This window comes from Mesoplodon densirostris, chromosome 16, assembly GCF_025265405.1.
Source record: "Mesoplodon densirostris isolate mMesDen1 chromosome 16, mMesDen1 primary haplotype, whole genome shotgun sequence".
NCBI classification, from domain to species: domain Eukaryota; kingdom Metazoa; phylum Chordata; class Mammalia; order Artiodactyla; family Ziphiidae; genus Mesoplodon; species Mesoplodon densirostris.
Window position 1 is genome coordinate 38,185,482 of NC_082676.1, and position 24,678 is coordinate 38,210,159.

Here is a 24,678-nt window from a genome sequence, read left to right on the forward strand (position 1 = left end):
GGAAGATGTCAGGGGGTCTTGGCCAGGCAGCCCAAGTGAGAAACACCTCCCCAGGGATGAGCTGGCCTCTCCTCCAAGGTGGCTCGGCAGCAGAGAAGGCGGTGTGACCCTTTGGTCACAGAAGCCAGTCTTGGACAGCACCTCTGATTTAGGCCTCTTGTGACTCCCCCAGTTGCCCCCCAGGATCCCACAGTCCCCTAACAGGACTCTCCACCTGCCCCAGCTAGTTCTCCACATGGCAGCCAAAGGGCACCTGCCCACATCCAGATCTGACCATGATGCTCCATGTCTCAAACCCTCCATGGCTCTCCAGTGCCTTAGTGGAAAGTCTTGGCCTGATTCCCATGGTCTGTCACCCACACCTCATCCCCAGCACTTCAGTCCATCAGCTAGGCCATGGGCAGGTCCCCAAGCTCTTCCCCCAAGCCTTTGCCCACCACGCTGCCTCTGCCCGGAGCACTCTTTCCACACCCCATCCTGGTCCCAGGTATTCTATAAATGGATCCTGTTATTTCCAGAGAGGACTGACCACTCTGCCTTTTTCTCCCTGCGCTCCCCATACCATCTGTTCTAGATCTTGAGGCGCTTTGGGGAACTCCTCTGTATTTGTCTATCATCCTCTCTAGACTGTAGCCTTGAGGCCAAGGCACTGCTTGGTGTATCTCCATGCCTGGGGCCTGGCATGCAGTAAATGTTTGTCGAATGAAGGAGTGAATGCACCCATTTTATAGACAAGGGGCTTGAAGCCCGGTAGAGCAGTGACAGGGGCTCTGATGCATTGTGGCATGCAGACACAGGCCTCTGAGTTTCTTTTCTTTTTTTTTTTTTAATTAATTTATTATTTATTTAGGCTGTGCTGGGTCTTAGTTGTGGCACGCAGGATCTTCGTTGAAGCATGTGGGATATTTTAGTTGTGGCATGCGGGAGCTAGTTCCCCAACCAGGGATCGAACCCAGGCCCCCTGCATTGGGAGCGCAGAGTCTTACCCACTGAACCACCAGGGAAGTCCTGGCCTCTGAGTTTCTAAGAAGGTGTGGGCCGGTTTCCAGCATCTAGGATCTGTCTGCTCCCCGTCCCACCCCAGATCAGTCCCCTGCAGAGAACAGCAGGCTTGACCAGCCCTCCAGGCGCCAGGAAAACGGGGGTCCCCTGGAGCAGTCTTTGGAGAATTTTGGGGATGAGTACTGAGAACCAGATCACCAGGACAACTGTTCTGCAGAGCTGGGAGCTCTGGGCAGGTCCTAGGCTCACCCCTGGGCCCTCCTCTGCCTCCCCTGCTGGGTGGGACTCAGGGCAGGGCAGGCAGCAGGGGAGGGTGTGGCAGGGGCAGGGAGGTGTTGGGGAGAAGCAGGCCTGATTTATGAGACAAGCAGCGATGGGACTACTTGGTGAGGTGGGCATGCACGAGAGACCCTTGGAGATAAGAGCCCAGAAGTATGTGAGCAAGGTAGACAGCGGGGTGCAGGCACCCCAGCTCCCCCGTACCAGCTGGAGACACCGAGACTGGGGCAGGTCAAGGTCATCTTGGATGGAAGGAGGCATCAGGACCTTCCAGGGCTGGACCCACCTTTCCCCACGAGCCCGCCTGGACCTCTCGTTCTTCGGGGCTCCACACATCACTTTATTCTCTCTCAAAGCAAACCTGCTCCAGAATTTTCCCTGACTTCTCCAAGCTTTCTTTCATCATTGTCCCCTGGTCAGGTCAGTCTCTCCTCCTTCACGGCTCATCATGGCCTTTTTCAAACTCAGCCTTCCCGACTTCCTGCACTTCCTGGGTGTGCCTCACACTTCTTGCCACCTCGGCACCTTTGCACACATGATGCCTTGACTATAAAGTCCTCCATGCTGATCTGCTGGCAAACTCCTACTCAACCTTCAAAACCAGTCCCATAGGTCCCCTTCTTCAGAGTCATTCTTGCCTCCCTAAGGTAGGATAGGGGCTGCCCTCAGCTTCCACAACCCCCAACCCCTTCCCAGTCCTCTTGGTCACAGTACTCAGTACTCTTGCCAATCTGCTCTTCCTTTGATGGGGCTCTTTAAGGCAGAGGCCTCATGCATGCCTTCTCTGGGTCCCTGACCTCCTTCTTGGGCTGTTGAGGACTCAGAATCTCCAAGGTCAAGGCTAGAGGCTCCCTCCTTTTATAAAGAGGCCAAAAGGATGAGGCCCCAGCATAATGCCCCCTCATACCCACCCACACTCTCTCTGTTGTTCCCCCCAACCTAGTCCTGGGCCAGAGACCAAGAGTGTTCTGGCCATTGCCTCTTATCCTGACCACAGCGGTCATGTGAAGGGAATGATGAGATCCCCTTAAAGAGGAGGAAACTGAGGCTAGGGGCTGGGGGCACATCCTTATCCAAGCTGCACTTGAACCAGCCCAAGCAGATTGACTGAAATGGCCATTTGTCCAGAGCAGGTTGAAGACACACCTACTCCAGGTACAGGGCAGGGGACGCACAGCTGGTACTCGGGCAGGACCCCACAGATGGGGCAAGGCCAGTGGGTGCAAGGGCAGAGGCTGCCCCGGCTGCCGGCTCAGGGCTGAGGACTCACGTGGGCAGGGTCATATGGGTTACCCACGTGGGGCAGGGAGATGTACCAGCTGAGTGCCGGGGGCAGGACACAGAACAGGGAGTGAGCTGCGTGACACGGCTGGTGTCTTCTGGCTGCCTGCACGAGCAGGGCCACAGCTGCCTGCCCACGGCTCAGCCACCCGGCGGCAGACACCCTTGGCTGTGGGCACGGCCCTGGGACCCACGTCTGCAGACAGGACTGCGTGCCTCAGCAGAGGCCCCGCTCCTGCCGCCAGCCGAGACCCCTCCTCACAGCCCTCCCACAGGAATGCGTGACTTTGAATGGAGACTATGTCATCCAAGAAACATTCCATGTTTTCCTTGGTGTGTGCTCTGGGAACGTGGCAAGAACGGCTGTCCACACTGCCGTCCACATACTTGGGCAGCTGCCGGAAAGCTGGGCTGCCCGGGGCCAGCTCTGTCTTCAGCCCCAAGAGGATGGGCCCCTGAGAGGCCACCCCTACCCCGCACCTGCCTGGAGACCAGGTGGGAATATCCCTGGGGCTGGGATCTGGGTCGGGGGGAGGAAGGGGAGGTGGCAGGGAACGGAGGTCCACTGCCCCCCACCCAGGCCCTGGGCTCTGCTGGCCAAGCACTGTCTTTGAGTCTGGGAGACAGAAACGTGGATGCCAGTTCCCTTACTGCCACAACCATGTGACTTTGGGCAAGCCACACCCCTCTCTGAGCCTCAGTCTTACCCTCCAGACAGTGGGCTCCCTCAAGGCCCTCTCAACTCTGAGGGGTCTGAAGTTAGAACCTGGGTCTTGGCCTGGACCGCTCACACCAAGAAGATAGAAAGGGCTCACTAGAATCCCCACACCCCACTACAGCAGGGACATACCAGCCTTTGGTCCTGCGGACATCCTACCTGCAAAAGCATCCCTCCCTCTTCCTACTTTGAGCACAGAGGCCAGCCAGCCACAGGGTCCTCTAGTCTCACACTGGTCCCTGCCCTTGTGCTGCGAGTAACAAAGCAAAGCGGGGGTGACGGGGGGCGTGCTGTCTGCCTTCCTCCCCTCTCGAATGGAGAACCCAGGCCCAGCCCTCAGGTGGCTCTGAAACATCTCTGGGGTAGGTACACTACCCTGGGGAACCCAAGGTGGCAGGAGAAAGTGTCAGGGACCCAGAAGTCCTCCCTCACCCCCGCCTTCCCTCAGAAAGGCCTCCCACTGAGGCAGTGGGTCCAGCGGGTCACTGGGCCCAGAGCGTGAGGTTGGATGGCACGGAGCGGCCACCTGCCAGCTAGTCCTGAATGTGCCAGCGATGGAGCCTGCAGCAAAGATGTGCACCTGGACCCCAGCCCACAGCCCCAGGCCTGTCACCGGCTCTGCTGGAGTTAACAGCAGCGCTCCAGCCCCTTCTGCTTTCAATTCGGATGTGGTGGACAGAGCTTAAGGATTTGCACGTTTCCTTAAACATTTCTGAGCTGGGGCCCAGGGCAGGGACTGAGGACAGAGACTTCAGGGAGAAGCAGTAGGCACAACCTGCCCCTCCCGAAGGCCACATCAGCACAGCAGACCTGATGTTGTCCTGGCCCACGGGCTCACAGGGCACTGGGGTCCCATGGGTGATGGACGAGGCAGCTGAGGCCCGCAGGGCACAGGCACGGAGCCCGGGGCCTCTGCCTCCTCAGCCTTGGGCTGAGCGGCCTCTGAGGTGTGTCTGCTGGGACCCAGAGACCCAGGTTGGAAGGGCCTCTCCATCTGAACTGGGCCTCGGGCCCTCACATGGCGGGTACAGGTATATGTGAGGGGTGAGGGGTGTCAAGGGGTGTCAAGACTATGCCCTAGGAGGCCTGGCCCTCTCTGACTGGCGTTCTGATCTGGGGGATTCTGGGTGTGTAAAATGACCTTTCCAGGCCGAGTGACCAACCCTGCAGCTCAGGGCCTCAGCTGGGACCCCTGGAACTGAGAACCAGGCGTAGGTCAACCTTTGGATCCATTTACCTGCCAGGCCTTTCCTCCCTGCCTGCCCCCTGCCCGGCTGGCGTTTGCCTTGGCATGCCTCTCACCAGCCCCAGGGAGGCCCAAGCGCCTGGAGTTCGGTCACATCCGGCCCAGCCGTCTAAACAGGCCTGAGGCCCCAGAGCCCGCCGGGCCCAAGGGGAGCCCAAAATAACATCTGAGTCAGCATCCCTGCAGACGCCCCCACCCACCTGGGCCCACAGGGAGGCAGCCCAGACAGGGGACTGGGCCAGGTCAAGCGGCCACCTGCTGCAGTGGGGACCCAGCCAGTGACAGGCACAGCCCAGAGGGCAGCAAGACCATTAGGGTTAAGAAGAAGAGGCTGGGGAGTAGAAGGGAGAGGGGGCCCTGCACTGGGGCTCCTGTCTGAGGGAGACAGAGTATCTGCAGAGGAAGGCAGTCCAGTGTGGTCATGGTCCCAGAAGAGGGAGAAGTAGGGGGCTGAGGAAACAGAAGGGAGCCCTCAACCCAGCCCAGGGTCAGAGAAGGCTCCCAGAGGCAAGCAAGTCCTGAGGGATGAGTTGGATCTGGACAGGACAGGAAGGGGGAAAACACACTGCAGACAGGGGGGTAAGATGAGCAGAAGCCCCGGGCACTGGGGGACTCATCCCAGAGCAAGTGGGGTACCTCCACCCCTCAGCAGGCAGACGCAGGCACCCCAAGACAGCTCCTGCCCCGGCCCTCTAACCAGGATCTGCCCCTCACACCATGACCCAGCAGGCACGGGAGGGCCGTCGATCCCACACTATCCCAGCTGAGCACAAAGGCGGCCCCAGCAGAAGGGACTGTCTGCCCTGAGCTGCCCACATCCTCCTACACCTTCCTCCAGCTGGGCCCGAACCCCAGGAGACTTAGAAGAGGTGAGATCCCAAGTCCGGGGTAGGGTTCAGCCTGGGATCGGGGACAGGAGCTAGGCCGCTGTCATCCAGGGTCCAGCCTGGCGTGGGGTGAGGCCTCAGCCCGGGCTGGAGGAGAGGGGCTCCAGGCTGTGAGACCCGGGCCTGTTGGGGGAAGAAGGGCAGGAGACATCTGGCCTTGGCGCCTCTTTGAAGGTGGTTCCTGAGCAAGCCAGTCTAGGGGGAATTCTGTCCCCATGTCCCTGGGAGGGGGGCAGCTGTGAGGTCATCCTGCCCCTCATCTCCAAGCTGGGACAAGAGGCGGATACCTGAGTCCCCGCTGGCCTGCAGCTTAATCCCCCAGCTTTCCTGAGAACAGCTCTGCTGTTCTTGGCCAAGTGCCTCTGCTGAGCCTGGCACGGCCCCGGCTTGGCCCTCACCAGCGAGTGAGGGCTTGGCGGGGGCCCAGCCAGGGCGGTGGACATGATGAAAGCACAGAACATGGGGCCCGGGTGGGCGGCAGGGGCCCAGCTGGGCTCTGGTCAGCAGCTCCGCCGCAGGGTTGGGTCTCACCTCCTGGGACCCCTCTTGTCCGGTGGAGGCTGCAGTGGTCATTTCCCAGCTTACCTGGTACAGAAGACAGACAGACTCTGTTCCTTCTTGCCTCTGAAACAAATTAGAGCTTCCCTAGAGGGAAAGAACCAGAAGATGGAGAGCAAAACCCTGATCTTCCCTTCCTCCCTCCCTCCTGTAACTGGCCTTGATTGAATCTCTACCATGTTCCCAGCTCACTGCCAAACTCTGCGTGGGGGGCACAGGGATGAATTTGCTACAGAGCCCCAAGGGCCGGGCCACGCCCCTCCTCACTGCCCCAGTTTCTCGGAATAGCCCTGAGCCAGGGATCTGAGCGGGGCTCGGGGCAGCGCTCCAGCGAACATTTGTTGAACAGCTACCCAATGCCTGACATGTGCAATGAGCTCCTTGACATCTCACCACCACCCTCTCTAATAGATGGGGACACTGAGGCCCCGGAGGCTAACCTGCCCAAGGTCAAATAGTTCAAAGTGGGATAATGGGAACTTGAACCTGAGATATGGGAGCCCAGAACCTTGTGGGGCAGAGAATGTGTGTCTATGCATACATTTATATATATGTCCCCGTGTGTGTCTGTGTGTCCCTCTGTGTGTGTGTGTCCTTGTGTTGTGTGTGTGTCTGCGTATATGTCTAGGCGTGTGTGTGTACATCTGGGGAAGAGTGGAGAGCCCTGAGGCTGGCTCAGAGGGAGAAAGGTGGTCCAGCAGGGCAGGACTAGGGGATTTGTCATAGAATGCTGCCCAGGCAGTCCCTGAGGACCGTTTTAGAATCCCCAAAGTCCCTCTGGTCCATTTTGTTAGCAATTTCACATCCTTTTGTTACAGGTCTCATCTGTGGATCACTTTCCTGAAAGTTATCTGGAGAGAAGCACTTCAACTGTGGAACCCCAAGTATCCACCAAGTTCCATTTTTAAAAAAGTTGTACTGTGATCCCACCCTGGGGACTGGGGGGCTGGAGGGTGAAAGAGTGAGCAGTTGTGGGCTCGCTGGATGGCAGATGACCATCACATGAGACCCCTGATTCATTCATTCTGTATGTTGAATATTGGCATCAAGGAAATCATGGAACTAGGGATATACCAGACTAGGGCTTATTCATCATTATATCCTCAATGCCCAGTACAGGACCTGAAATATAGCAGGTGCTCAGTCATTATTCTCAAAATAAATGAGAAAAGGCCTCTTTGCTGAATGGGTAATACCTGAGCTTCCAAACCATCTTTATTAGTTAAGAGTTCAGTGCCCCTGAATGAGTCATTTAAACTCTACTTTTGACTAACCCTAGTTAGAGCCTTAGACTAGATCAGAGGCATTAAAGACACAACGTGTAGGGCACAGCACCCTTCTCTCACTCCCAGGCAGACGTTACCAAGCAAATGTATGATTCTCACCTGCTGAAACTGGATATCCTCAGAATCCTTTTTAACACCATTTCAGGCAGCCATTGCCTGTCAAATGCGGTTGGCGATGGAACTTATTTGCTGTCCTGGGACAGGACAAGCTCCTCCAGCCCATAAATCTATGAACAAGTGGAGAGAAGCTTCTGGGAAAGCCCAGGCTGTGGGGTGGGTTTAGGGAAGAATAAGGAAGGATCAAGTAAGGAGGCTCCTCCCTGGAGATTCCTTATCCCAGTCTGGGGACTCCCAGAGCTGTAGAAACTAGTGAGCTTACCACACACCAGGTAGAAATAGACATGCACATGGAGAGGGGATGGGGGACCCCACTTGCTGCCTGAATCCTGACAGAGGTTGGAAGCAGTCTTCAGCCTAAAAACCACAGACAGCTCAGAGCTTTTATTAAATCCAGGGCCCGGGGGAAGGTTAGGGGTTAGTGAAAAAGGCAGTGCAGCCGGCAACTGAGGAGGGAAGGAGTTCTCCCAAATGCTGGGGCCACCAAGCTTGGGGAGGGATTGGGTGGGCAGGCTGAGGCCTGGCCCTGCTGAGACTTAAAATGCTCTGTGTCAAAGTAGATCAGAGACCTAAAAGTGAAAGGTAAAAGTATAAAGTTTCTAAAAGAAAACATAGGAGAATATCTTTAAGACTTTTGAGTAGACAAAGATTTCTTAAACAGGAGAGCAAAAGCACTGACCACTAGAGAAAAGATTGATAAATGTGCTTTCACTAAAATCAAGGACTTCTGTTCATCAAAAGACAACATTAAAAGAAAGGCAAGCCACAGAGTGGGAAAAGATCTTTCTAACACGTATAACTAATACTAATACGTATTCTAATACGTATCTTTCTAATACATATAACTAACCACAGAACTGTATCAGCATATATAAAGAATTCCTACAAATCAATACGAAAATATCAAACAACTCAATTTTAAAAAGTGAACAGAAGTCTTAAATAGGCACTTCACAAACAAGGATATTCAAAGGCCCAAAAGTCATATGATAAAGTGCTCACCATCATTACTCATCACAGAGATGAAAGTTAAAACCATAATGAGATACCCCGATACACCCACCAGAATGGCTAAAATTTAAAGACTGACAATTCTAAGTGTTGACAGGATGAGGAGCAACTGGAATTCTCCTAGACTGCTGGTAGGAATGTAAAATGGTACTACTTTAAAAAATGGTCCAGAAGTTCTTCAAATAATTAAACATATACTTACCAGAGAAGCCAGCAATTCCACTCCTGGCTCTACACCTATGAGAAATGGGCACATATTTCTACAAAAGATGGGGATGTTCCTAGCAGCATTATTCATAATACCAAAAAAATGGAAGCAACCCGAAAGTACATTAACATAACCATAGGTGAACACACTGTGGTATATTTCTCAAATGGAATACTACATAGCAATGAAAAAGAATGAGCCCTAGCTATACACAACAACAAGGATAAATCTCCTAGTCACAATATGAGCAAAAGAAACCAAATGCAAAAAAGTACACACTGTGGGATTCCATTTATATGAAGTTTGTATTAGCTTCCTGAGACTGCCATAATAAATTACCACACACTTGGTATGAAAACAACAGAAATTTATTCTCTCACAATTCTGGAGGCTAGAGGTCCAAACTCAAGGTGTTGAAAGGGCCATGCTCCTTCTGAAGGCTCTAGGGAAGAATGCTTCTATGCCTCTTTCTAGTTTCTGATGGTTGACAGCCATCCTTGGAGTTCCTTGGCTTGTAGGTGATTCATTCCGATCTCTGCCTCCGTCTTCACATGGCCATCTTCTCCCTGTGGGTCTCTGTGTCCCTGCATCGTCACATGACCTTCTTATGAAGACACTAGTCACTGGATGTAGGACCCACCCTAACCCAATAGGACTTCATCTTAATTTGATTACATCTGCAAAAACTCTATTACCAAATACGGTCATGCTCACAGGTACCATGGATTAGGTCTTGAACATGTCTTTTGGGGGACACACTTCAGCCCACTGCAAAGTTCAAGAACAGGCAAAACTAATCTGTGGTGAGAGACATCAGCCAAGTGGTTATCTCTAGTGGGTACTGACTGGGAAGGGACACAGAGGAAGCTGCTGGGCTGGAAGTGTTCTACATGTTGATGTGGGTGGTGGTGACATGGGTATGTACCCAAGCTACCCACCTACCCTCTGTGCACTTGACTCTGTATGTGTTATTCTCACTTTAAAATGCCTTTGTGGAGCTGAATTAACTGTTGGGTGAGTGAGCGGATGTCATTATGTAGGTTAGTATGACAACACACACACACACGCGCACACACAACGCTACACAACCACAGACAGGCAGACACAGAGACACACATACAGACCCACTCATCCTCACTGATACCTACCCCAAGGCCCCAGTCTCCTCGTCTGTCATCAGCAGGGCTTGGCAGGAGTGTGGAGCCCAAGGTGGAGGAGGATGCTTCTCCCCCAGAGCTGAAAGCCAAAACCCATTCTGGGGGTCACAGTGACCACCCGACCAGGCATCATTCTGGGGCCTGGAAGGTGAGTTCAGGCAGCCAGGTCTGCTCAGGATAAACAACTTAATGCAAACCCAGGGACCTGAGAGCCTCAGGTCCAGTAAGAGTAAACCCCTGAGAGGCAGAGAAAGATGCAGGCAGGAACATGTAGAAACCAGGAGAAAGAGAGAGACACACGGAGAAAGAGGCAGAGACACACAGAGAGAGTGAGACAGAGACACAGAAGGAGCGGGATGGAGAGAAGGGGGCATTCATCCATTCACTTCTTTCCCACCCAGCCACCCCCAGCATGTGTTCTGGGCCAGGCCATAATGGGTGCTGGGGACACAGAGGGCAAGACATAGCACCACCCACAAGGAGCTCCTGGCTGTGAAATAGAGACTCCAGCTGATCAAAGGGAGTGGGGAAGGCTTTAGGGCAGGTCTGCCTCCTTCTTTTCCCAAGGGAGTTTGTGTCCCATCCTCCTCCCTCCACCCTTTGTTCAAGAGTCCAGAGAGGGGACGGAGCCCAGAGAGCAGTGGAAGTGATGGGCCAGCCTGGAGAGGGCCACAGGCTCAGCAGGGACAGAACCCCACTGCAAAGGGCCAGCTCCAGGAGATGTGTCTCAGCCCCCTCTGCATCCATACTCTTCTTCCTCCCCACTTCCTCCCAGGCCTGCTCTGTCTAAGGACAGGGGCCAGGGACAGATGCTGGGCTTGAAATAAGATTCAAAGCCCAACTGCTATTATTGGCTTTGGGACCTTGGGTGAGTCATTTAATTTCTCTGGGCTTCAGTTTAGTCATTTGAAAAATGGGAAGAGAATGTTTTAAAATATAAGTTCTGTTATTATTCAGATATGGTGAGGCCAACAGATCAGGAGACCACTGCCATTGAAGAGGTAGTTTGAAATGGATGGCTAATGGGAAGCTGCTGCATAGCACCGGGAGATCAGCTCGATGCTTTGTGATGACTTAGAGCGGTGGGAAAGGGAGGGTGGGAGGGAGGCTCAAGAGGGAGGGGATTTGGGGATATATGTATGCATAAGGCTGATTCACTTTGTTGTACAGCAGACATTAACACAACACTGTAAAACAGTTATACTCCAATAAAGATATTTTAAAAAAAGAAAGAAAACGTAGTTTGTAATACTCAGAGATCCCAAGAGAAGAAGACATGCCATTCAGGGCCACACAGGGAAGCACCAGGGCCGGTCAGAGGGCAGAGGGAGGGGGACCCATGAGCAATAGCCTTTGTTGTGGTTTTTGTGGGAAGGAAGAGGGGAGGCAGGGTGAGCAGGGTTAGGGTTGGCTACTTTGAATAATTTCAGCAGGCTCTGGAGCATAGGGCTGTCCCTGGTTGTCTGATACCTCGCGTGAGGTGATGAGGGTCGGTGGGTAGTAGCCCTGAGTGTGAAAGCTCCATAAGGGAGGTGGTCGAGGTGTGAACTCTGGATTGGTTGGTTTATATATGAAAGGCCCTCTCCCAGGCAACTTGTTTATTACCTCTAGAAATTGGCTAACCCTGGGAGGGGTGGTCCCTCCAGAGTCAGCAAGGTCCCAAGATGGCAAAGCATCAAAAATACAGAATAAGGGCTTCCCTGGTGGTGCAGTTGTTGAGAGTCCGCCTGCCGATGCAGGGGACGTGGGCTCGTGCCCCGGTCCGGGGATACCACATGCCATGGAGCGGCTGGGCCCGTGAGCCATGGCCGCTGAGCCTGCGCGTCCGGAGCCTGTGCTCTGCAATGGGAGAGGCCACAACAGTGAGAGGCCCACGTACCGCAAAAAAAAAAAAAAGGAACACAGTACAGGCTGGAATCCAAAGCCACATCTCTCCTCCCCTGAGAAGCCTTCCCGAGCCGACCACACCTGGTATCTCTTCTGCTTGATGGCCCCCAGTTCCCCATTAGTGTCATCAGATTTTTTTTTCTATACCAGTGAATTCTACACACACATGGTTCTGGGGGACCAGGGTTCTCACCAGTCTGGGTTGATGGGGAAAGAATGGGCAGCTCAGCCTGAATCCAAGGATATCTTAAAAGAAATGGATGAGAAGAATCATACAACCTCCTGGATACTCGACTATCTGGTAACACAGTGTGACCAGGAAAGACCCTTTGGAGAAGTCAGTACAGGAGAGGGGACTTCCCTCCTATATGGGACATTTTGAATGTTGTGTCAGGAGGTACACACACTTCCTCAAACCCAGGCAAGAATTAGAACCAGAAGTTCTGCTCTCAGGAGAGGGTGCAATGAACATGTTGATGCAGTGAGCATCTGGAGGTCTTAGCTCCAGAATGTTCCTTCACTGTACGTGGGGCCTGGGAGGAAGAAGGTGGCCCCCTCACCGGCTCCCACAAGTCCTTTGTTATGGACTGATTTGTGTCCCCAACCCCAAAGTCTTATGATGAAGCTCTGATCCCCAGGACCTCAGAAGGTGACTGTATTTGGAGACAGGGTCTTTAAAGAGGTAATTAAGTTAAAATGAGGTCATTAGGGTGGGCCCTAATCCAGTATGACTGGTGTCCTTATATGAAAAGATTAGGACACAGACACACAGAGGAAAGACCACGCGAGGACACGGGGAGAAGACGGCCTACAAACCAAGGAAAGAAGAAAAACCAGCTCTGCCCACACCTTGATCATGGACTTCCAGCCTCCAGAAATGTGAGAAAATAAATCCCTTTTGTTGAAGTCATCTGGTCTGTGGTACTTTGTCAGGGTAGCCTGAGAAAACCCATACAGCCTCTAGAAACCTCTGGTGGCTCTGCCTTCTTTCCAGAAGCAGAAGCTGTGGTTGGGAGACAGGTGACCCTTTTTGCAGAGGACTCTGATGGTCAAGATTAGGCCAGTGGTTCTCACAATTGAATGTGCATCAGCATCACCTTGTGAGCTTGGTAAAGCTCAGATCACTGGTCCCACCCACAGAGTTTCTGAGTTGGTAGATCTGGGGCGGGGCCTGAGAATCTGCATTTCCAACAAGTTTGTTCTCATGTGGTGCTGCTGGTTCAGGGACCACATTTTGTTCTTGTTTTTGTTTTTTAATTTATCTATCTATCTATCTATCCGGCCATGTCTTACTTGCAGCATGCGAACTCCTAGTTGCGGCATGTGGGATCTAGTTCCCTCACCAGCGATTGAACCCAGGCCCCTGCCTTGGGAGTGTAGAGTTTTATCCACTGGACCACCAGGGAAGTCCCAGGGACCACACTTTGAGAACCAATGATTATGATGCTCATTAAACTCTGAGAACCACTGGCCTGACAGCCGGAGTCCCCCGTGGGAAGGTCACTTTTAGAGATGGGCCATTTAGCCCAGTGTTTCTCGAAGTCTGCTGTGCATTGGAAACACCTGAGAGGTTTTAAAAATACCAACACCTGCACACTCCCCCAGAGATTCCAGTCTGGGGTATACAGCCTGGGCAGTGGAATTTAGAAACTCCCAGGATTCTAATGTGCAGCCAGGGTTGAGAGGCGCTGCTCCAGTCTACACGCCCACTGTTCTGCACCCCTGCACCCTCAGGCCCAGAGCAGGGAGAAGTCACCCAGGATAGCACAGCGATTGGGGCAGGTCAGAGAGTGAAACGCCAGTCTCCTGGGGACCCTGCCTTCCCACCAGAGTGGTGGCTTTCATGATTTTTCAAGCCCCAGAAGCCTTTCTTCAAGTGAAATGTTACTCAGAACCTTAGTATATAAACCAAACACAACTAGGTCTGCCTTGGTTGGAACCAGCTGGGTGGGCCTGGAGCCCTGCCACCCCCAACCCCCAGCAGCCCCACCTCTGTCCTCAGGTTCTGAAGAACACACCCTAAGATCGCTGAGCTCTCCAAGGTGTCCTCTTGGGGACCTCTGGGGAGTCTGGAGGGCTTTGGAGCCAGAAGCAGGCATAGCACCCCCCTGAGAACAATGGTGACCCAAGCTTGGGGGCGAAGACCTCAGCTCTTTTTTAAAAAATTAATTAATTAATTAATTAATTTTTGGCTGCATTGGGTCTTCGTTGCGGTGCGCGGGCTTCTTCATTGCGGTGGCTTCTCTTGTTGCAGAGCACGGGGCTCTAGAGCGCAGGCTCAGTAGCTGTGGCGCACGGGCTTAGTTGCTCCGCAGCATGTGGGATCTTCCCGGACCAGGGATCGAACCCATGTCCCCTGCACTGGCAGGTGGATTCTTAACCACTGTGCCACCAGGGAAATCCCAAGACCTCTGTTCTTATCAGCTTAGCAGGAGCCTAACCTGTGGCCGGACAAGGGGGTCAGGGAGGTGTGTAGGAATGGGGGTCTTACTCCCCACCGTTCACTTGTCCACCCGGACATCACTCAACCACATCGTGGGTGCCTCCTTCCCACGAGCAGGAGGACGGCCCCCAGCACAGAGTGTGAGGACGATTTGTAAACACTCATGGTAACAGTGTCTCTCAGACTTTCTGACTGTGACATGCAAGAAAAAAGTTCATCTTCATCTAGTACTCCCATGCAAACACGTGAAACTCAGACAAAAGATTTAGGACACAAGGTTGATTTGGTCACATGTATTACACTTGCATCTCTTCTATTCTCTCATTTTTAAATTCTGTTCCTGACCCACTAAATCAGTTTCATGCCCCACCAACGGGTCACAGCCTGCAATTTGAAAAGTGCTGGTAGAGTGTGAAAGGCTGAGCAGGAAGGGCCAGCGTCCTCGCGGAGTCAGTTACTGGTGGCTTGAAGCAGGGCAGGGCAAGCTGGGATCTGTGCTTTCGGAAGCTCTCCTCCCCGTGCCCCCACTGCAGGCAGGTAGGCAGGCAGACAGGCAGGCAGGCAGGCGTCCTGTGGGTGCGCTGAAAGTTACAGGCCTTGGTCAGGGCTTTCAGCCTTCCTGCTTTTGCAGGTGCCACCCAGAGCGCATCTCCCTTTGAGAGAAGGGTACAGGATGCAGCTCTGGCGTCATCTCCTCCAGGAAGTCTTTCATGGACTTCCAGCCTCCAGATCGCTCCTCTTTCCCAGGATTGCTGGTGCTGGTGTCCTGTGTGTCCCCCACTCCCGAGGCTTGATGCTCAGCCAGAGCAGGCAGCTCGGGAATGTGGAGGACAGAGTGAACGAGGGAGTAGATAACCCAGGCCCAGCAGGAGCCCCTGGCCTGCTCTCGCCTGCCTCCTACCCTGCGTCCTGGCAGCTGCCCTGGCTGCCCCATGGGACCCTCCCGGAGCCACAGGGATCAGCCCAGCTGAGGGCTCCGGGCATGGGTGGAGGGGTCTGCCTAGGGCAGGGAGTGGCCACTGGCAGAGCCCAGGAGGAAGAGAACTCCCTGCCTGGCAGTGTTCCTGGGTCAGGCTCTTGGAAGGACTTCTGGGCATGGCGGGCTGGGGGAGGTGAGGCAATGAGGGCGCGTGCAGGAGCGAGCACTGCTGTGAGCCAGGCAGAGGCAGCATGGAGGAGGGCGGGGGGCGGGGGGGCCGGACAGCTCTGCGCACCAGCTCCCGGAGCCCTGTGGGAACCCCTGGGGGCAGGCAGCTCGGCCCCAGGCCCTACTCTGTGCCCAGCCCAGGGAAGAGAAGGCCCTGCTCTCCAGTTGCTGAGTGTACCCCAAAGCTGCGGCCATCACCCCATCAGAGAATGGTGTGGCTGGTGGAGTGAAATACCCTGAAGGCCTCAGCCCCAGGCCACAATGTTTTGGGGTGACCTTGGGCCAGGGGTGTGCTTCCTCAAGACTCAGTTTCCCCACCTGGGGAGCAGGATAGTTTATTCGGTCGTGGATACCTGTGTGTGTCAGTCCTGTATCCCTCCCTTCCTGCAGCTCACCATGCTGCCAGCCAAAGCAGACTGAAGTCATCTTCTCTCTGAGTCAGAATCCCATAGGAGCAGGAGACTAAGAGGAAAGGTGTCCTGCTCTGGGATTGGGACAGTCCCCTGTGAGTCCCATGAGTGGATCACCCCTTGCAGGTATCCCCAGAGGCGGCCCAGGCCCCAGGCTCCCCAGCTTCAGCACAGTGTCAGGGTGCACAAAGGCACAGAGGCTCCCACAAGGGAGTGATTGAGGACTTAGAGGAGACTCCTGGATTTTGGCTGGGGATGGACTGTGGAGGCCGAGAGACCCAGTAACTGGGATGGAATTTACTGCCCCCGCCCATGTGACAGGGGCTCTGAGTTAAAATTAAATAGATCTAAAGGAGATAGGAGTGCTCTTTCTGGTGGCCCGAGTTCGTAGACAGGACTCCTAACCCCTGTGTTTATAAGCTTGGCTAATAATATCTCCGATTGAAAATGGAGATGTGCTTTGTAAACTGTCAAGTGTCAAAGCAATGAGAGGCGTGTTCTGCACTCCTCTGTCCTGGGTCGGGGGTGCACAAAACACCTGGCTCACAATGCTCTCCCCAGACCGCAGCAGACAGCCCGTGAGGCAATGTGGGAACAGCACGGGGCAGAACGGCCGGTCTGGGACACCCACCCTCCCAGCTCGCACGGGCCAAGGACCCAGACTGACAAATGACTCAGACACACAAACACCCAGGCCTGGTCAGAGGCGGCTGGATCAGAGATGCGTGCCTCAGGAGCTGGGACACCCTGGGCCAGCGGTGGAGCTGGCGCTCGTGGGGAGGGGACTTCCCCCTGGGCCTCCCGCTCCCCCAGCTTCAAACGTCTGCTTCAGTTGCCTGAAATGGTGTCACGGACCCCGTCCCACTTTTGAGCACTTGCTGTATACCAGACTCGTACGGACACGAGTCATTCATCTTAAAGGATTGTGAAGACCCCTGTCTCCATGAGAGAAAGTGAGGGCTGCTGAGGGTTAATTACTATTAATGTCACCATTATCAGGTATTAATTACTAGGTGATCCATCCAAGCTCACACGCTAATCAGCGTTAACCCATGTCACAATGATGACCACTGGCCCCTTTGCACCCCCAGCCTGCTCCCGACACCCCAGCCTGGGGGTTGCAGAAATTCTAGCCCGCCTCCCCAACTTCCAAACCCCATGCTGAGCACAGCCTGTACCTCCCTTGGGCTGATCCCGTGTGATGAAATGAGATTCCATGAGTCGCCCAGATCTGCAGCGCCCGATCTCTTTCAGCTACAGACACTTTACCTCCAGTGAGGTCCGCTGAGGAGGGCCCAGTCGCCTTTGGGGAGGCCGAGATGCAGAAGGCCTTTCTCCTCTCCTGTCTGAAATGTTGGCTCTGGGCCGAGGCTGCCTGGTACCCCTCAGTAGGAGGCCGCCCCCTCTGGCTCGGCCATCAGCACGATGGCCTCTCCCCTGTGGTGTGTGTGCCTCAGGCCTCCCCCTGCGGGCCCTCAAGGACTTCCCTTCGTCCCTCTGTCCCTCACCCTCATGCCCCGTCCCACCTGTAACCTTTCAGTAGCAGGAACCACCCTCGATATTCCCTCCTCGCTTGTCCCAAGTCGGGCTCATCCCCACCAGACCCCTCGTGGTCTCGCCCTGCACCGTCCACCCTGCAGCCACTGGCCACATGTGCTTACTGAGCGCTTGAAATGTGACTAATCCAAATCGAGATGTGCTCTGAGTGTAACCTATGCTCCAGTTTTAAGACTTAATACAGGGCTTTCCTGGTGGCGCAGTGGTTGAGAGTTCGCCTGCCGATGCAGGGGACATGGGTTCGTGCCCCGGTCCGGGAAGATCCCACATGTCGCGGAGCGGCTGGGCCCGTGAGCCATGGCCGCTGAGCCTGCGCGTCTGGAGCCTGTGCTCCGCAACGGGAGAGGCCACAACAGTGAGAGGCCCACGTACCGCGAGAAAAAAAAAAAAGACTTAATACAAAAAAGAATGCAAAATACATCATGAATAATTTTTATATCTGTTCAAGTGATAATCTTTTAGATATATTGGGTTAAACATAGCTTATTATTCACATAAGTTTTACTTAAGTTTTCTTTCATTTTATGTGGCTACTAGAAAGTTTAAAATCAAAGGGGAAACCTCGGACTTAATGTCCGCAGCTGTGTCTCATGGATGAGACGGGATGGGCCAGAGTCCCTCACTCTGCCTTCCTGCTAATTCTCTCTTGGAGCGTCTACACTGGGACCTACGCTACCCAACCAGCATGCATTTCCTTCCCAAATCTCACTTGGGTCCATATGAGAAATTCATGTCTCCCCTATTGGTATAACCTGGACCTTATTTCCTGTGGGACCACCTGGAGGGACACTCACCCACACAGAGGCATAAATGACTGACAACAGTGGCCCCCTCACTGGGAGGGACCCCAGTAGGGGTCCCAGGTCTGGATGACACCCAGCTCTTCCCAGCCTAGCCCAGCAGTGCACGCTTACGCTCTCTGGTCCAAGGTCCCATGCAGACAGCGCATCCTGCATTCAACGGATAAAAGGACCATATGAAGACAAGGAAGAAAACAGAAACCATACCTCCCAGGATTCTGGAGCTCTGTCCATACCACCAGAACTCTGCTCACATCTCCTGGCGTGCACGTCTGGGTTTGTCATCCCATACTCTTGGACAACGAGGGAGATAGAAATGGGTCTGTCCTCAAACTGCCTTCAGTGATGGCCAGGCTGGTCAGTGGGGGATAAGATGAAACACCAAGTTCAACCCAAGAAGCATCAGAGAGGTTCCAGGGGCAGGGATGCTGAGGGGCACAGACCTGGAGGAAGCTGAGACCAGGGAACCTCAGCAACAAAGGTCTAACACCTAGCCCTCCAGGACAAGTCCAGGCTGCTGGGGAGCAGCTCCACCAGCCAGAAGGAAGGAGGGCAGCAGAGCAGTGGAGTTGGGTCAGGCAAGGCCTTGAAGGCCGTACTCAGAAGTCTGGACTTTATCTGAGAGGCAACTGAGGGTTTCTGAGCAAAGCAATGACATGCTGAGAGCCAAGTGGAGGCTGGGGCTCTTTTTTTTCTAAACGGCTACACCTGGAGATGCTGGTGGACAGGGACAACCTGTCAGTGACTCACCTGGCTGCCCAGGAGCAAGTGGGTGGGTAATGCTTGTCAGTGACAACAGTAAAGCCAAGCTCCTCCAGCACTTGGCGCACCAGGCAGTTCAACGTTTATGACCTTATTTAATCTGTACAGCTATGCAGGAAGGTGAGCACTGGGCAGTTGAGGACTGTTGCGTTTCTTGAATGAATGAATGTTGGTCTAAATTCTAACCCCCAGTCCTTACATTATGCATTGAATGCATTGGGCTAAACTGCACTGAATAATCAGTCTACTGCGTTTGATTCTGAATTGAGGCCCCCTCTTGAGGTGTACAGAAGCCTTGTCAGATATGAGTTCATGGAACTCCCGTAATACAGGATGCTACGAAGAAGGGGGGATGCAGCTGGGGGACAGGACACGGGGCCCTGGCCCTGTGGGGAGCGGCCTGGCCCTGTGGGGAGCGGCCTGGCCCAGCAGCCTCAAGTCTATCCCTGCAAGTGCTCCTCCACACCTCTCCTGGATCCCCACAGCAAGCCCTCTCCCGCTGGCACCAGCCTCTCTCCCAGTCCTGGAATTAATAAAGACTGAGCAGACTGCGGTTTGAAAGTCTGAAAGCCGGTTCCTGCCCACGTCACTGCTCCGAGAGAAATGGGGCCCAGCTTCTCCCCAGCACCCCCTTCCTCCCCCCTCCCCGGGAGGGGGCAGGCACGCAGATGCACCCCACCCCTCCGCCTCCCCTCCCTTCCCCCAGCAGGCACAAGTCAGGCCCTGAGCCTCAGACCCTAACCCTGAGCACCGCTCCCCACACCAGCAAGGGCTGGCTTGGACTCATAATCTCCATGAGCTACCCCCAGATCACCACCAAATAACACACATAGGAAGTAAGAGCTGTACACTTGCTGTGCACGCACAGCTTCAAGACAGTTCTGCTAGCATGCATGCCCTTCCAAACTCTTGAAGCAGCTGCCGCCTGAGACCAGGGAGAGAAAGGAGTGGCCCAGGGTCCCAAAGTGACCCAGCATAGAGCCAAGCCTAATATCTACACAGGAGTGGTTCTTGCAGAACTAATGTAGTTACGGTAGCACTATAGGACTAGGACTAGTGTACAGAGCATTTTGGATCTGCAGACACAGTACAGAAATATATGGCCACATCTTATCCATCTTTGCAATAACCTCCTAGGCGGGAATATTTATCACCATTTGACAGATGAGGAAGCTGAAGTTCTCTGGAGAGGTTAACCTGCTAGAAAGTGCTAGGACCAGAATTTAGTCCTAGGTCCTACCGAGTCCAGTGCCTGGCCTTTGACATCTGCACTCCTGGCTGCCCCTGCAGGCCCTGCAGGCCCTGCAGACTGCTTCAATGATCCTGACTGGAGGAGTCCTTTAACCCCTTTCCTCTGACTTGTGGCTGTGTCCTCCTCTCATTCTCCATCTGGGTGCAGGGAAAAGCTCTCAGAACTCGTGGCCTTGACTTTTCCCCCTCACAGGCTGTGATGAGGGCAGGTACCAGTTTCCCTCTCCTATCCTCTGGCTCCCAAATTTCTTCCCCACTTGGGTGAGGCGGCATGACCCCCTCGTTTCCCACCCCACCCCATCCCCCAAATCCCCAGGGTCCCCATACCGCACAGTCAGGCGGGAACAGCCCGAGTCCTTCTGGAAATGCTGGTCCCCGTTGTTTTAGCGCAGGGCCGCCCCCTCCTGGCCACCAAAGGAATGTCAGCCAGGGGAGTTCTGGGGCAGGGAGAGAACCGGCAGTCTGGGGGCTCCTGAGTCTGGTCTGGGTGCTAAGGATGCTCAGCATTGGGACAGGTGGGGGCCAAGTGATAAAGGGGGGCTGGGCCACCTATCAGTCTGGATGGACTCCCCAGCCCCCTGGTTCTCTGCAGGGCACCTGGGGATCCAGCCTGACCTTCACCACACACTGTGGCCCCCACAGGCCTGCATGGGGCTGCACCTCAATCCATGACAGATGGAGTCCCTGTGATGTGTCAGAGTCTCCCATATGTACCCAGATGCCCCGGGGAATGACACCAACAGAGTCTTAACTCCCAGGCTATTCTGCCCGCAGCCCCTTGGCCTCTGCAGACATGGATCCCAGACTGACCCATCACACCCTCCCCAGCTTCAGGCAGGAGGCTGTGACCTTAGCCCACAAAGAATGGAGCCCTGCAGTGCCTCAGGGTCCCCCTTCCTTTCCCCAGTTGCCCCACGGGGCAGCGCCAACATGATCTCACCTTCCCGGCCATTCTGCCCACAGGCCCTCAACCTCTATGGATACTGGCCTGGGCCCTGGACCCCAGATCCACCAACACCCCTGTCCCCAGCTTTGGGCAGGGCTGTCTCTTGCCAGGTCTGGGAGTGCTGAGGGAGTCTGGAAGGCTGGGGTGAGGGCAGAGGCACGGGACAGCTGGCCTGTCTCCCCACACTGGGCCCGGGGCCCAGCCGCAGGGGCGGGGGCCTGGCCACTCAGGCCTTGGCTGGGGCCGGATCTTTGGCCGGGCTGCAGGGCCCTCCCTCCCGCTTCCTCTCCCAAGGGCTGTCCTGGCAGGGGCCCCCCTCGCACTTTCTGGCGGGGAACGGGGCCAGCAGTGAAAGAACAGCCACAGAGGGAAAGCAGGAGAGAGATGGGGGAAACTCTGTGTGTGTGTGTGTGTGTGTGTGCACGCACGTGTGTTTTAAGGAAAAAAGCCCACAGTCCAGTCCAGTCAGACCCAGCCTGGGAGGCTGTGAGCCGGCCTTTCGTAATTGCCCCCTCCCCGCGGCCCCCTCCCCGAGGCCTCCCCCTTCTCCCGCCCTCCCGCCCGCCCTCTCTCCCTCCCTCTTTCCCTCGCAGACCGACAAGGCAGCAATTACGCTTTGGGGATAAAACGAGGCGCAGAGAGCCGGCTAGGGCATTTCTCCCCGAGATGGCGGGTCTGACAGCTGCAGCCCTGCGGCCCGGAGCCCTCCTGCTTCTGCTGTGTATTCTCCAGCCCTCGCAGCCCGGAGGTAGGCCTCACCCTGTTCCCTGACGTGCCCGCAGCCCTCGGGCCTCCCGCTCAGGTGGCTGGACCGACGGACGGACAAGAGGAATCTCTTCACCCCCAGCATCCTCCAGGGGGTCCCAGGCAGGAGCCCCTCAGCCACTGGATCCTTGGAACTGCCCCTCCCGGGAGCCAGCCGTGCTGAGCAGAAACCTGTCACACGATTGCCCCACGACTCAGGGTGACCCCAAATCAGCACCGGCTTCTGCTGCCCCAAGAGGGCTGATGGGCCCTGCTCTGTCCTGGGGGATCTCCCGGTATGGGGGTCGCAAGCATGCTGGGGAAGGGCCGATGAGGTCCCGTCGGGTCTGTGGGCACCGGCAGTTTGCACACCTGTGGACCTGCTGGGTGTGCGCGTGTGCTCTTGGGGCAGGGGACCTGGGCTGGAGGCCAGCTCAGCGGCAGTGAGCTCTCTGACCTCCACAGGTTCCTTGTCCCCTGGGAAGTCAGGACCCGCTCGGATCAAAGTCAGGGTTAAGTTGATTATAGGGTTGCGAGTTGGAAAGCTGCCGCTGTGGTCTGTCCCTGGTGAGGAGGGCTGGGAGCGTGCGTGTATGCATGTGAGTGTGTGTGTGTGTTACATGCTATTGCACAGGTGTGCATGTTGTGTATATGCCCAGACGTGTCTCCAAATAGAGGAGGAGGTTTCTGCGAGGGGATGAATGTTCACAGGTTCATCCTTGGACAGGTGTGTGTGTGTGTTTTGGGGAGGACGGGTGTTGTAGGTACATGAAGGTGCCTGTTAGCATGTGTAAAAGTCTGTCACCCAACAGGCATGTATACGTGGGAGATCTGGTGTCCAGGTGTGTCACTGGGTGTGGTTTGTCACTGTGCATGTGAGTGTGTGTGTATATGTGTGGTATGGAACACAAGCGAGCACAAGGAAGCTGGAGAAGGTATCCGTCTCCTGGCAGAGGGAGAGTGGTGAGTGGCAGGAGCTTGAGTGGACCTCGGGGCACTCCTTGACCACCTGGCATGTTCTCTGCCTTGGGTCCCGAGGGTCCCCCCCCCCGGGGGCTGCTAGCACCTTGGGGGACCCTGGGAGTGGCCTACCACAGGTCCCTGAAGGTGCTCCTGGCCACGGGAAAAGAGAGGTGCAGGCAGCCTCACGAGCCTTTGGTGGGGTAGCCTGGGTGGGGTCTGGTTTCCGGGAGAGTCTTCCTCGCCATGAGAACCGGCCCTTCAGTGGCGGCCAGCGTGGGGAGGTGCACCGGTTGCAGCAGGGCCAGGCCGGAGGGCTGGAGCAGGGGACTTGGCAGGAGCAACAGCTCTTTCCGTGAGATTGACCAGCTGGGCAGGACCACTGGGAGCAGGGACTTCCTGCAGAGGTCAACTCCTGGGTCTGGACGAGGCCAAGGGATGGTGTGCACCCTCAGATGGGGCCCGTGGGGGGCAGTGAGACAATCCCAGAGGAGCAGCCACCCCCCATGCCTAAGAGTAGCAGCTCTGGTCCTGTCTGATCCTCCTCCCCGGAGTTTGGCCCCCGAACATCTGCCTCCCCAGAGAGAGCTCCCACCTGGAGCATGATGGTTAGTCCCCACAGGAACCCTGGGAGTAGAGGATGTTTATTTACGCTTTTCACATGGAGAGACTGAGGCTCAGACAGGCTAAGGCAGCCCCAGGGGGATTAGTACCAGCCAGCTCTCTGCCCTGGGCCAAAGATGAGGTGGCCAAAGATCCAGGTTCTGAGCAGCATTTGGGGAGGGGCAGGCTGGGGACCAAGTACTCTGGGGTGGGCCTGCCCTAAGAAGAATGCATCCTCAATGACCGGGCTAAATGCTCCATTGGTCCTGTTCTTTCTTTGCAAACATAAATCTCAGCTCTGTCCCAGGTCATAGAGTAGCTGGGTCCAAATAAGGGGTGTGTGAATTGATGAGGTCTTCTGGGGTTTGTGCCCAGAGCCTCCCAAAGGAAGTCTAGAGAGATGGGAGGTGGGAGGGGCCCCCAACCCAAACGCATATACGCACACACCTGCCTGGCTGTCCTGAGGGAACCCAGCTTCCCCCCATCCCAAGAAGATATTACCCTCATGTGTTCCCCAGTTCCAAAGAACTGTGTTGCCAGGGGAGACAAGGAAGGGGCATCCCGGGAAGACTCTGTGATGGTAAAAGTTGTTTAGACCCATTTAAGATGGGACAAAAGTAGCTTTGAAGATCAGCTGCCACAAGAGAGAGAGAAATTAAATCAGTTATAATTGGGACCAGCTGCCCCAACCCCCCAGAAATTTTATCATTTTGGTTTTGGGTGGTTTTTTGTTTGTTTGTTTGTTTTCTTATTTTGGAACTGAAGACGGTTTGCAGCAGGGATTTCCAGCCCTGGCTGCATAATTGGAGTTACCGGGGAACTTGAAACAATTCTGATGTGGGGTCTCACCCAAGAATTCTTGCTTTATTTGGTCTGGGGAGGGACCCAGACCTGTAGGTCTTATAAAAAGCTGCCCAGGTGACTGAGGCGCCTCCGGGACCGTGGACCTTGGGGTTAGGGGTTGATCCTGCTCCGAGTCTGCTGGGGCCAAGGCAGGAGGGCAGACATGTCCAGGGGAGGGAGGGGACAGAGTCAGTCACTGGAGGATTGTTTTTGAAAAACCCTTGGCGGCCTTTCTCCATGCAAACGACAAACAGCTTCGTGTGGTCTTATCTGCGCCCCAGGCTGGCCCCCTGGACTTGGAACTGGCAAAGCCCCCTGCCAAGGCCTGCTGGACTGCTGCTCACTCCCAAACAGCCATCTCCCAGATCTTTGAACCTAGATCAAAGAATCTGGAATGCAGAATGCCCTGCGTGTGATTGGGGTCAGATGTGGTTCCTGGGCCAGGCACTTCATTTCTCTGACTCTTGGTTTCCCTGGCTGTAAAATGGGGAGAAACATCTCTGCCCTACTTACTGCCTAGGGCCGGTGGGAGGCTCCAGCAGTGTAACATTGCAAAAAAAAAAAAAAAAAAGCAT

The 24,678-nt window shown here is 55.0% G+C and overlaps 1 protein-coding gene across 4 annotated transcripts in view; it reads left to right on the forward strand.

The window, feature by feature from the left end:
- The first annotated feature begins 21,307 nt into the window (after positions 1 to 21,307).
- ELN (elastin) overlaps positions 21,308 to 24,678 on the forward strand; it is a 32,467-nt gene continuing 29,096 nt past the window's right edge. For 2 of the 4 annotated variants that reach the window (XM_060120339.1, XM_060120338.1), the window contains exon 1: positions 21,308 to 21,701. In XM_060120339.1, the coding sequence (XP_059976322.1) occupies positions 21,338 to 21,701 (364 nt within the window). In that variant the 5' untranslated portion in view covers positions 21,308 to 21,337. The remainder of the gene's footprint in view (positions 21,702 to 24,678) is intronic. The other 2 variants (XM_060120336.1, XM_060120337.1) reach the window with 1 other exon arrangement.